Source organism: Oncorhynchus nerka, linkage group LG8 (assembly GCF_034236695.1).
Source record: "Oncorhynchus nerka isolate Pitt River linkage group LG8, Oner_Uvic_2.0, whole genome shotgun sequence".
In the NCBI taxonomy this organism is placed as follows: domain Eukaryota; kingdom Metazoa; phylum Chordata; class Actinopteri; order Salmoniformes; family Salmonidae; genus Oncorhynchus; species Oncorhynchus nerka.
In genome coordinates, this window is record NC_088403.1 from 49,849,787 (window position 1) to 49,862,974 (window position 13,188).

Here is a 13,188-nt window from a genome sequence, read left to right on the forward strand (position 1 = left end):
GCCTTTAACTGTCTTAACAGCTTCTGTCTCATAGACTTGCTTTGCTAAATCGACTAAGCTTTCAAAGAAAAACAATGTTCCTCCAGCTAACCGAGAGTTTGGCAGTGTATAGTGTCTTTATTAGGCTACATAAACTCTGCCAAAATGTAATAGTGATTTCTCCCCCCAATTTATTTTATTGACCTTGTCAACCTTCCAAGGACAGCATTTCTAAACTACTCAGAGTAACTACTTGAACACACACACACACACACACACACACACACACACACACACACACACACACACACACACACACACACACACACCTGGGGAAACATTCCTTGAGGGAAGTCATCAATCTGTTTAATGGGCTTCTCTGGGAAAGTTCCTCTCCTCCCTCAGGGCACTCGCTTCTCCGCCCTCCCTCCATCCCGCCACCATCCATCCATTCTCTTTTATTTCATGCTTCCCATCTGTATCTGCTTTAGTTCATCTGCTAAGTTACTACTAACTACCGCATGTAAGAGCTACTAGCCTATGTGGTTACAATATTTTTCCATTGCACGTTTGGAAAACGAGAACAAATATTGTTACAGCGGATTGAAGTCTTCGACAGCAAGATGAACTTCTCGGTAATTGAAGCCACTTTGTCTCAATTGTCTGTGTCTTCAAATTGCCTGCCAGTAATGCACTTGAAACGCCAAACGGACTGTGCAGATGTGAGTTGAAGCTGAGAGGCGGCAGCGTCTTGACGTCAGGACTGGACGGGACGCCCCCTACGGTGGCGGACTGCAGCGAGTTGGATCTCCACACCATGGGCACAGCACAGCACCGCCGGATAACTGTCAACGTGTTGCGCGCCTATATTAATAAAGACCGCATCGCCTATATTAATAAATACCACATGAGCCGCGGCGAGAGAAGGGAGATCAAGAATTGAGACGCAAATAGTGAGTGTTCTCATATTTATATTTTTATGTGTATATTTCTTTCTTGCTGTTGGTTCTTTCTCACGAAGTTGATGGACCTGTTTTAAATTTAGAATGGAAGGACTACAGGCATTGACAAGTTGATTAGTTGGACCCGGTGAGCGTGCCAAAGTTCGCGCTTCAAGTGCTCAATATTGTCTCTCCATGGGTAGGTAAGCTTTACAGTCAGCGTTTTGTATCAAACGGATTATTTACACATTTGTTATTGAAGATTGATTTGATATACACCTGTTCTCTTCGTGGGAATATAGCCTAGGTTTATATCTGAATATGATAGTGGCATTGCTCAAAAGTGTGAATTCAATTTGCCTGTGACCATTTTTATTAGAATAGTATTGTATGATTGAAGACTATTTTGTTTATTTAACATCTGCATATCCTAACCTAAGGTAATACATATTTTGCGTTTAGTAAATGTTACAATTATTTAAAAACACTGTTCATTTAGTAGAGAGAGTTTATTTATGAAAACAAATATTTTGGAAGTATTAGATTGAGAATCATTTAAAGAGATTTGACAGTAATATCTTTAGGACTATCTGATATCTAAGTAATCAAGTGGATGATTAGAATTGTGTTAAGCAGTCCAGCGCCACTTTTTTAAGAGAAACACAAGCCATCATTGGCACTTGCAATTGGGCTCTCATTTATTTATGTTACAATTACACTGAACATAATTAAATCCAATTATGTTTTGTTATTGTTATTATTATTAATATGTCTGTAGGTATCGGGAATATCGCATATCTCTCTTGAAAACAGGGATAGGCCTATGGGCCTGTGTATTTCTTACAGCCAATTTCAGGACGAGCGACAACAGCAATGATAAATATACTTATTTCGAGAAAAGGAAACGAAAATGACCAGAAACATGATAACACTTAAATGCGTATATGATCATCCAATTGAGTAAATTACTGGAGTGGGCAATTATAGACAATTTGGCCCCGCACATAAAGGACTCTTGCCAAAACAATTTGTGCTAAATGAAGCAATCCAACCAATATTCTTTGAAGGGCGTTTCATTTATACACCCTTTTGTCTAAATCAGATTCAAATTATTTAATTAAGATAGGGGGACATTTAAGGATATAGCCAATATAATATTTTCCTAAACTTATCTCAATTGGCTAGGTTGGCAATTAAATGAGCATGCAATGTATTAATATGAAAATCAGAATATTCATAACAATACGTTTATTCATAGTAATTATAAATAATAATAATACATTTTTGCAACAAGAAAATACTCTATTAGGTTTCTATGTTATTCTTTCTAATGAGACAAATGGTAATTCCAAACGCATATGGTCTCTCGAATTGTCTCCAATATTTTTCGTTTAGCGAGTTCAAGGTCAACACAGGCTGCTCATATCTGAAGAGATTTTTATCTCCGTTCCTGACTCCATGAACAATGCTTCGAGGGGGATTTAATTAACATGTTCATGTTATCTTGTCATAATCTTCGGTCAGTTGAATTTAAATCAAACTAAATAGCGTACGTCTAATTCTTCTTCTTGCGTGCTTTGACTTGACTGATTTAGGCATGTTCCGATTCTAAATCAATGGCTGGTCAAAATCTACTTTTATAGGATTCTGTTTCTCGTTTCTCTGTGACTTGCAATTAATTACCATGAATTCCAAAATTATGTCTTCCACTTAGTAAAATGGTCTTCACTTTCATTTCATGGCGTTACTTGAATATGAAAAATCACGGACAAGGATTTCATGTCCATCTGTTTTTCAATATCGACATTGAATCGAAACCTCCATGGGTTAGCGCATTGCCGACCTGTGTGATAATTTATGAAACAGCGTGGGAAAAGAAAACAGTGAAATTGGGAGAAATAGCCTTGCTTCCTTTAGGGCATGTGTTTTCTTATTCAACCCCTACATATGTCCAAGCTGAGGTGTCTGGCCTGTATGAAAAGGCTTTTCAATGTAAGTAATCTCTGTTGTGTCGCTCCATTTCTCTTCCTGACCTTAGACAGAGGGGCTCACATAGCAGGCGTTGGAGGTGCGAACCAGAGGTACAGGACATGGGCCTTTCGCTAATGATACGAGTGGCAGCGGGGATAATCCATTCTGTGCAGTCTGTCAATTGCACCTCCCTCACAGTCCCACTAAAATTAGATTATTACACCTAAAACAGAGCTCTTGGAATCCGCTCCGTGTGGAATATCACGCTGGGTTGCAGCGGGAGCAGGCAGGAATGCCGTTGGGGAATACAGGGCGGTGTACATAGCGTTTCTCTTCTCCTCTTCCCGGGTCTCTATGCCCAGTGTTGTGTTTCGAACGGGCTAAGGACAATTGGAAATTAACAAATGCGTTACTTGTCAGCTGTGATAAACATGCCCAAACAGGTGTCAGGTTTAGTTTCACAGTGGGAGAGTGGTAGGACGTGTAATTAATCAGATAGACTGTATTTAGAGGTCATTAGTGCTTGGCGGAGGCTTAAAACACGGGATGCATATTGTTATGGGCTCTTGAAAGAAGTAATCCACTGTGGACCAGTGTTGTTTGAGCTGAACATAGCAGACCTATACTTCTTAGCCTAGGCCTACTCTGTTCTTTGCACGTCCTCGTGCTATTTTACTAAGTCACTTTCTTTCCTCCTTTTGCTATAGCTACTTAGCCAGTCAAATGTACGTGTATCAGACAACAATATCAAATACAGCACCACAACTACATTATTTCATAACACACTGTTTACAAAGCACGCTATCTCCTCTGCCTTCATATTGCATGTTGAATTCCGTGGTATTGTTGAGATCGGTGCTGTTCGGCTGTGGCTGAACAGTGCTCTACACTGCTACCCATGACGAGGAATTTTAAAACGTGTGAGAAAGGCCAAATCCAGCTCATCTGCTCCCGATACACAGCCCCAAAAGACACAGATTTAGACCGCAGAGTGGAACGGTGGCAAAGGGAGCTGACAGGTAACAGAAGGCATCACCCTCTTTTCACACTTCAACCCATGACCCCTCTTAATAACGTCATATTCTCCCGTTATTAGCCATTCTCCCTTCACCCTTTCTAGTACTACTTTAACCCCCTCCAAAGCGCCATCCTATCCAACTCCTGCCTCTTATTCTCATTTATATATCCAGGCTGTATCACAACCGGCCGTGATTGGGAGTACCATAGGACAGCGCACAGTTGGCCCAGCGTCGTCCGGGCTTGGCCGGTGTAGTCCGTAATTGTGAATAAGAATTTGTTCTAATTGACTTGCCTAGTTAAATACAGGTTAAATAAAATAAACAAATAAAATACATGTCACAGTCTTACTCTTGTATCGTCCTATTTTTCCCTATTTTCTTCACCTTCCTACCCGTTTCTTACTCCCCTCTTACCACCCTATAAAATGAATGATATCTCCGTCTGAGCGCCCGCATACACGCGGTGTCTTACCGCCACTTCTTTAACCCCGTTGCCACCCTCATAGGCCCCTCTTACAACACCCGGGTATCCAGTCTTATCTCTCTCTTAACGCCCCTAGTATCTTCTTATATTCAGAACCCCAAAACACCCCCTTCCTACATGTTGAGAGAATACACAGTAGGATAGCATTTTAACTACTGGCGGCAGCATTGGGACTTTACCGAGCAGACTGTTCGACCCCCAAAGCGCTACTTTTTAAACTCCTCACACCTAAATCCGAAGGAATGAAAGATTATACAAAGCGTCTTAGAGTAGATTGCTACAGGAGGCGTATTGTGAGAACATGAGCAGAAGGCTCTCCTGTTAGCTAGCTCCCACCATGTTAGACTATGCTGTAAACATGGTCCAGGTTGTCATCAAGTATTTTTCCAGACCTTCTCAAGCCAAACATAGCTGGTCCCACCGACTGCTGCGCTTAAAGACCATGCACAGCCTACTGCCTCCCTCCAGAGATATCATTGACCTCACTTAAACACTATTTGCTTGTGTAAGCCTTTTGAAAAGTTAGATCATAGGTATCAAAACCCCTTTTTGACAAATGGTTTTGATACTTAGGTATGTACAGCGCCTTTACAAAGTACACCCCTTGACCTTTTCCACATTTTGTTGTGTTAAAGCCTGAACTTAAAATGGATTTACATTTCAATGTTGTGTCACTGGCCTGCACACAATACCCCATAATGTCAAAGTGGAATTATGTTTTTAGAAATTTCTGCAAATCAAAAACAAACTGAAAAGCTGGAATGTCTTGAATCAATTAGTATTCAACCCCTTTGTTATGGTAAGCCTAGATATGTTCAGGAGTAAAAATGTGCTTAACAAGTCACATTATAAGTTGCATGAACTCTGTGTGCAATAATAGTGTTTAACATGATTTGTGAATGACTAGCTCATCTCTGTACCCCACACATACAATTATCTGCAAGGTCCCTCAGTCGAGCAGTGAATTTCAAACCCAGATTCAACCACAACGACCGGGAAGGTTTTCCAACGCCTCGCAAAGAACCTATTGGTAGATGGGTAAAAAATAGTAGACATTGAGTAATCCCTTTAAGCATGGTGAAGTTATTAGTTACACAATGGAAGAAACGAAGAAACAGGCGTCCTTCCTAACTCACTTACCAGAGAGGGAGGTAACAGGGATTTCACTATGAGGCCAATGGTGACTTTAAAACAGTTACAGAGTTTAATGGCTGTGATAGGAGAAAACTGAGGATGGATCAACAAACGGTGTAGTTCTACACAATACTAACCTAAATGACAGAGTGAATAGACGGAAGCCCGAACAAAATACAAATATTCCAAATCATGCATGTTTGCAATAAGGCACTAAAGTTAAACTGCAAAAAAATGTGGGAAAGAAATGTACTTTATGTCCTGAATACAAAGCGTTATGTTTGGAGCAAATCCAACACAACACATCACTGAGTACCACTCTTCATAGTTTCAAGCATGGTGGTGGCTGCATCATGTTATGACTATGCTTGTTATCGGCAAGGACTAGGGAGTTGTTTTATAGAGCAAAGTACAGGAACAATCCTAGAGGAAAGCCTGATTAAGTCTGCTTTCCAACAGACAGGGGAGACAAATTCACCTTTCAGCAGGACAATAACCTAAAACACAAGGCCAAATATAGTTTCTTACCAAGACGACATTGAATGTTCCTGAGTGGCCGAATAACAGTTTTGACTTAAATCGGCATGACAATCTATGGCAAGACTTGAAAATGGCTGCCTAGCAATGATCAACAATCAACTTGACAGAGCTTTCAGCAGGACAATAACCTAAAACACAAGGCCAAATATAGTTTCTTACCAAGACGGCATTGAATGTTCCTGAGTGGCCTAATAACAGTTTTGACTTAAATCAGCATGACAATCTATGGCAAGACTTGAAAATGGCTGCCTAGCAATCATTTAGAGAAGGATTGGACCAAGGTGCAGCGTGGTGAGCGTACATCTTTCTTTATTTGATGAACAACAAAATATTAAAAAACGTAACATTTTGTAGCGCTAACACAGCAACTATACAAAAAACAAGATACCACAACTAAAGGTGGGAAAAAAGGCTGCCTAAGTATGATCCCCAATCAGAGACAACGATAGACAGCTGCCTCTGATTGGGAACCATACCCGGCCAACAAATAAATAGAAAAACTAGAATGCCCACCCAAATCACACCCCGACCTAACCAAATAGAGAAATAAAAAGGCTCTCTAAGGTCAGGGCGTGACAGATTGAAGAATTTTTAAAATAATAATGTGCAAATATTGTACAATCCAGGTGTGCAAAGCTCTTATTGACTTACCGAGAAAGACTCCCAGCTGTAAATTCTGCCGAAGGGGATTTTAACATGTATTTACTCAGGGGTGTGAATACTTATGTAAATAAGATATTTCTGTATTTAATTGTCAATACATTTTGCTCACATTTCTAAATACATGTTTTCACTTTTTCATTATGGGTATTGTTTGTAGATGGGTGAGAGAATTGTATTTTATTTTATCCTTTTTGAATTCAGGCTGTAACACCAAAAAATGTTGATAGTGTTCTATGTCCATGATTGGTTCATATTCACTCTGGAACACTGTTATTCCTGTGATTCTCCATTAAAGGTTATTGTAGTGGATGGATATGTATGTTGTCCAGCATGTGGGATATGAGTGTTCTTCCTCTCTTCTATTTGTCTTTAAAACTAAACAGGGTCAATTAAATAGAAATGCCACTCATCCACCATGTTCTTCTGGCATGCCAGGCGTGTGAATTTATGGAAAGCGACAGAGGAAAACCGTTGAAATGGTATCCGGTGGTTGGGTTACATCCCTGGTGCGAGACTGGCGATCTGGTTTCGGAGCAGAGGGGGTGAGGGGGTCTGCATTTGGCCTGGGGGGACGTTTGGGGGTGAGTAGCACTTTAAAGAGCACTGTGATCTTCTCTGAAGAGCTTCCATCTATCATGTAGTTTGTAATGGGGGCTACAGTATGTTTCATTAGCGACGAGGTAATGTGCCAGAGACAAGTGCAACTCACGCCATGGGGAATGGCAAACAACCCCCTCGCCGCTACGGCCTGTATCCTTAGCCCTCTTACCCCTTTTATCCCTCTTTCCCCCCTTACCCACCAACCACATCTAGTCTGAATTTCAGACATCCCCCATCACCACACAACCCCCCTTCCACAAATTCCCCTAACCCTCACTTTACTCTCATTATTTACATGTGGTTCCCAAACTGAGGGGTCGGAACCCGCGGTGGGATTACATTTTTTGTCCATTTATTTTTTGGGAAATACTTATTCAGTGTAAACATAAACAACTAAAACCAAATAGAAAGTATGTAGAAGCAATAATGGACCTATCTAAAAATAAACTCCTATAATCTTTGAGAATTTACACTGAGCAAAATAAAAGCTAGGCAGTCAGGTACCCATTGATTATGCTATAATGTTTGACCATAATAACACAGTACTAGCCATCTCAAAATGACTAGAATTGCAGTAAATTAGCTTTAAAACTACAGCGTTTTCTGTCCACTGCCAAGATTATATTTTTGATTTATTCTTTGGTCTGTGTATGTTTCTTCAACACTCAATCCTTATGGTGGGTCTCGACTCAAAAGGCACCTCAATAGGTGGGTCACGAACCAAAAAAGTTGGGAACCCCTGTTATATACCATCACCCCCCCCATCCCTGACTATACATCACCTACCAGACACCCCCTCCCCCTCCAGCGAAACTCTGACGCCGTTATGAAACCTGAGACTCGATTAATCAGTCGATCAATTAATGAGGCTCAGCTTTTAGAGGGACGTCTGGGTTCCCAGCTGGATATGTTGCAACACGTGTGGAATGCTCAGGGGGCGCACACCGGACCCCAGGAATGTGGTGCGGCGGGACAGGGGCCGCAGTCGGACCGCTCATCACCTCAGCCGCCGGGCCTTGGCGTTTCCAATAATGACACTCGAAACATACGCCTGATACGCCTCATCTGCCCGATTTCACAGAGCTAGGTTGGGACGGACCACTTTTTGGGCACGGAGGAATCATAACTCATTTTGGGGGGGTCAGTTGAGTAATATAGGTTGTTTTAGTTGCCGACTCTCATTGTAACCCCCCCTAGACCCACTTATAGTGCTGTGGTCCTAAGGGAAGCCTCAAGTTTCCGGCTGTGGTCTAATTGAGTGGGATGACTAGCCCTGGGAGACTCCCAACTCTTCTCCTCTCCTCTCTCCTCTCCTATGGGGTTGGTTTATACAGGCCTGCTGACTGTGCTGTCAGTGTCAAACGCTTGTTAGGACATCATCAATCTAGACGCAGTTAGAGATATTCCCAGAACAGAATGAAGGGGGCAGGTGATAGAGAGAGAGAGAAAGAGAGAGAGAAGGAGAGGGGACAGAAAGGGTAGAGAAGGAGGGAAGGGGGAGAGGGAATAAGAGAGAGGAGAAAGATACTAAAGAAAGAGAGAGAATGAGAGAAAGGGAGGATAGAAGGAGAGAGAAGCACTGCACAGTAGACAGAGAAAAAAAGAAAGAAAGAAAGAAAGAAAGAGGAGGGCCTGGAGAAGAGATGGATCCTAACAATGTGCGTCTTCATAAGTTGTTTGGTGTGAAGCGAAGTGTTGGGTGGGATCCACAACTCATCCGCTTTCCCTCAACTCATCCGTGTGAGCTCACATAAAACTGCAAAGTTTCTTGTCGTAGATCATGTTGTCAGGAAAAGTCGACGCTTTGTTCGCACATGTCTGCAGGCGTAAATGAAGTATTTTGAAGTCTCTGGTATCAGTATCAATTCCTGACAGACGAACACATTTAGCACATCACCAGCCGTCTTACGAGGGGGAAAAAAATCCGTTCACACCGTGGACGTACATAAGTGTGTTTGTCTTCTCCCAGGAAGTGGCTGTACAGGGGCTTTAAGCCGAACACACATTTCTCGCATTCTCTTCTATAAATCTTTCCCTCCATCTTCCACTCCCGACTTTCTTTCTCACATCCTCTCTCTCTCTCCTTCCATTTCTATCCACACATTGGGTTCTCCAAAACTCGGGTTGTTGCCCATGTGTGTTGAGTAGAGCGGAGTGGAGCAGAGCGGCGGTAGAAGAATTTGAAAGGAGGACCATAAAGATGATGGATGCCGCCCAGCTTGTGCTTTCAGACCCAGCTGTTTTTTGTCATCCTGGACAGACCCGCTAGTTTCCTATACGCTCTCATCCATACATTCATCCACTCGTTATAAGCTTTCATCCATACAGTCATCTAAAACTCACTGAAAGAGGCCTGGTTAAGGGAGAAGATAGATTTGGCTGGATTATATGAGAGTTAAATGTTCAAGGTGGTGGTGCGAACTGGTGTTTTCAGTAAAGGGACAGGTGGTCTCTCTACCTCAGAAGGCCCCTCCCTTTGGCTCCAACTACAAGTCATATAAATCCATCAGTATCTTTTCCTTTTATGATTTCACTGTCGCTTTATCCCCTAAAATCGTTTATTTGACCATTTTCTCCCACAGGCTCGATGACATGAGGTTCCTGCCCGTCTCCCCTCCCCCCTCCTTCTCCCTCTCTTTTCTCCTACTAGTCCTCACTTTTCTCCCTCCTTCCCTCCTTTCCCGTTCACTCTCTCACTCCCCTCTGAGCTGGACTTCTCCCCATGACCCCTGCTACCACCTGGATGGGCGTCCGCGACACTGCCTGTCGGAATTCATCAATGCCGCCTACGGTGTCCCAGTCAGTGCCGCCAACTCCCCCCGAGGACCTCCTGACCAAAATGCTGTTAACATCAGCTCCGTCACGGACCTCCACAACCCCTACAACCTGACCTGCTGGACAGCCCAGGTGGGAGGCACCGACGGCGGGGACTGGGTTCTCACCCTCCCCCTGGGCCGGCGCTTTGAGGTCACTTACATCAGCCTGCAGTTCTGCCAGCAGGGGGAGCCGTCGGATCCGGTCTCCATCTCTTTGCTCAAGTCCATGGATCACGGGCGCACCTGGAGGCCCATGCAGCATTACTCCAGCGACTGCCCCGGGAGTTTTGGGCTCCAGGCCCAGACGGTGGCCAAGACCAGGCACCAGGAGACAGAGCCTCTGTGCTCGGATCCCCGGCCCCTGCAGAGGCACCGGGGAGGCATGGTTCTGGCCTTCTCCACCCTGGATGGAAGGCCCTCCTCTCCAGACTTTGACTACAGCCCCACCCTGCAGGACTGGGTGACGGCCACGGACATACGGGTAGTCTTCCACCAGGTGACCCAGCCCCAGCAGACTAAGTTGGGAAGTTCGGAGGATAGGGGGGTGGGTGTGGGATTGGGAGCAGATGCTGGGGTTCTGAGGTGGAGGGTGGGGTCGAAGAATAAAGCTGTGGTTGGTCAGGTGAATGGGGACAACAATGCTTGGGGGTTTGTGGAGAAGGAGATGAAAAAGACAGAAAAACGAGGGAGAAGCAGAGGAGAGAAAATGGACAAATCCTGGCGGAGGGGTCACAACAAAGGGTCGGGAGGTCAGGGAGAGGATGGACACAATGTGACCCGGAAGGATTTAGAACGAGACACTCAGGCAATGGACACCTCCAAGAGAGGGAACGGTAAAGGAAAAGGGCGTGGCCGCAAAAGGGAGGGGGGCCACCATTGGAGTCCGTGCCAGGAAGGTGGTGTCTGTGATTGGACAATTGAGGGGCAGGGGAAGGACAACAAGGGGCGGGAATTGAGGAGGAGGAGAAACAACAATCGGAATCTCCAGCTAGTTCCTCCCTCCCCATTGATCTCCGCCCCCCCTGTCCGCCCCCCCCTGGCCCTCTCCGACCTGCAGGTGGGGGGCAGGTGTAAGTGTAACGGGCATGCCTCACGGTGTCGTCATGATGACGCGGACCGGGTAGTGTGTGTGTGTGAGCACCACACAGCGGGGGCAGACTGCGACGTATGTGAGGACTTCTACTACGACAGGCCCTGGCAACGAGCCACGCCCAGTCAGCCACACCCGTGCGTCTGTGAGTCACACCCCCCCATTACTGTGTGTGTGTGTTTGTGCATCTGCGTGTGTGCGTGCATATCTGTATGTGTGAGTGAGTGCATATTGGATCATGAATGTAAACTTTACTAGCTTTCACTGAAATTCCCTCCCTCCCTCCCACCTCCCCTTCCCCTCCTTTCTCCTACCCCCAGCGTGTGAGTGTAACGGCCACTCCTCTAAGTGTCGGTTCAGCATGGAGGTGTTCCAGCAGTCGGGCCGGCGCAGTGGGGGGGTATGTCTGAAGTGTCGGCATCACACAGCGGGACGCCACTGCCAGTACTGCCAGAATGGACACACCCGTGACCACGGCAAGCTACCCAACCACCACAAGGCTTGCCAATGTCAGTCAGAGAGAGAGAGAGAGAGTGTGTGTGTGTGTGTGTGTGTGTGTGTGTGTGTGTGTGTGTGTGTGTGTGTGTGTGTGTGTGTGTGTGTGTGTGTGTGTGTGTGTGTGTGTGTGTGTGTGTGTGTGTGTGAGAGAGCATTAAAGTTGTGTCTGTATCAGGTCGTTCTGACCAGCTGTGTATCTTATCCATGCAGAGATGTATGTGTGTGTCCAAGTGTGTGTGCATATGCGTCTGTTAGTATATCTGTTTCTCTTTGTGTATCTGTCAGTCTACGGGGTTTGTCTACATGTGCCTGTGTACCTGCCTCCACAGTGTTTATGAGGTGGTTACATTGTGACAGAGGACAGTTATTCCTGTTAGGGTTACAAATATTCCCCTTTGTGCTTGACTGGATCCAGTGTCCATGTTGTTACCACTGGCTGGAATCCACTCTGCCATTTGACCTTTGACTGGTCACATGTCCCAAGTGACTGTGACACTCTGGCATGCTCATTGGGCGGTTGACCTAAGTTCTAATATAACCACTGTGAATGGTGTGTGGTTCGGTCATGCACACGACACATGCAGGTGTGTGTCTGTGTGAGTGATTGACTGTTTGTGTTTGAGCAATATTGGAGAACTTGAATGGGATATTTTAGCCTGGATGTTAGTCGGTTTCAGGTCTTGCCAACTCCTTATGGAGTGATTCCTCACGAAACCAGGACAAGAAAGATTTCACATAATGTAATCCATAGAATGGTGCTTTGGGGAAAGGCTTGTTGACGTATATTTGACATTTGTATCTAAAAGCACGATTAAGACAGAGTTATTCAAAATTGGCATATTTATGACATTTTGGCCATACCCAGGCCTCCTTTAAGACAACTACAAAAAATGTAATATAGGCTTCACAGCTTGCTCTGTAATATAAGTAGTATTTTGATTTCATTTTTTTTTAAATACATTAATTTAGGAATATTGAAAAATATGAACATGAATATTGAAAAATATGAACATGAATATTGAAAATATACCATTTTAGATTTGACAAATTGCTCAATATATTATTGAACATAATATTATATACGGGCATATCAAAGTTTCAGAGTGGGTGGGGATCTCTGCTACTTTTAGAGGGACGATCCAATTTGTAAGCATAACCAACAGAGTGAATGTGAAAATGGATTCAAAATGGTCAGGATGTGCAATGATACAAGTAAAAAGAGGGCTGTGATTGGTTACATTGCCTACTATGCCAATTTCTCTGAATAAAATGGGCCATAACTTTAACACGAGCAGAGATCTCAGTCTGGAACTTTGATAAGCCCGTAGAGTATATTATGTTCAACAATACACCATAATATTAATACAATTAATTAAGCTACGTTCTTAAATTCAATCCCATATACTATGTTTTTTTTTAAAAAAGGCTTTAAATTCTCTAGTACAGCCAATAT

The 13,188-nt window shown here is 44.0% G+C and overlaps 1 protein-coding gene across 2 annotated transcripts in view; it reads left to right on the forward strand.

Moving 5' to 3' along the window:
• Positions 1 to 773: 773 nt before the first annotated feature.
• ntn5 (netrin 5) overlaps positions 774 to 13,188 on the forward strand; it is an 18,637-nt gene continuing 6,222 nt past the window's right edge. Inside the window, exons 1-4 of one of the 2 annotated variants that reach the window (XM_029666815.2) lie at positions 774 to 932; positions 1,025 to 1,119; positions 9,914 to 11,382; positions 11,558 to 11,746. In XM_029666815.2, coding sequence (XP_029522675.2) covers positions 9,924 to 11,382; positions 11,558 to 11,746 — 1,648 coding nt within the window. In that variant the 5' untranslated portion in view covers positions 774 to 932; positions 1,025 to 1,119; positions 9,914 to 9,923. The remainder of the gene's footprint in view (positions 933 to 1,024; positions 1,120 to 9,913; positions 11,383 to 11,557; positions 11,747 to 13,188) is intronic. The other variant, XM_029666814.2, reaches the window with a different exon arrangement.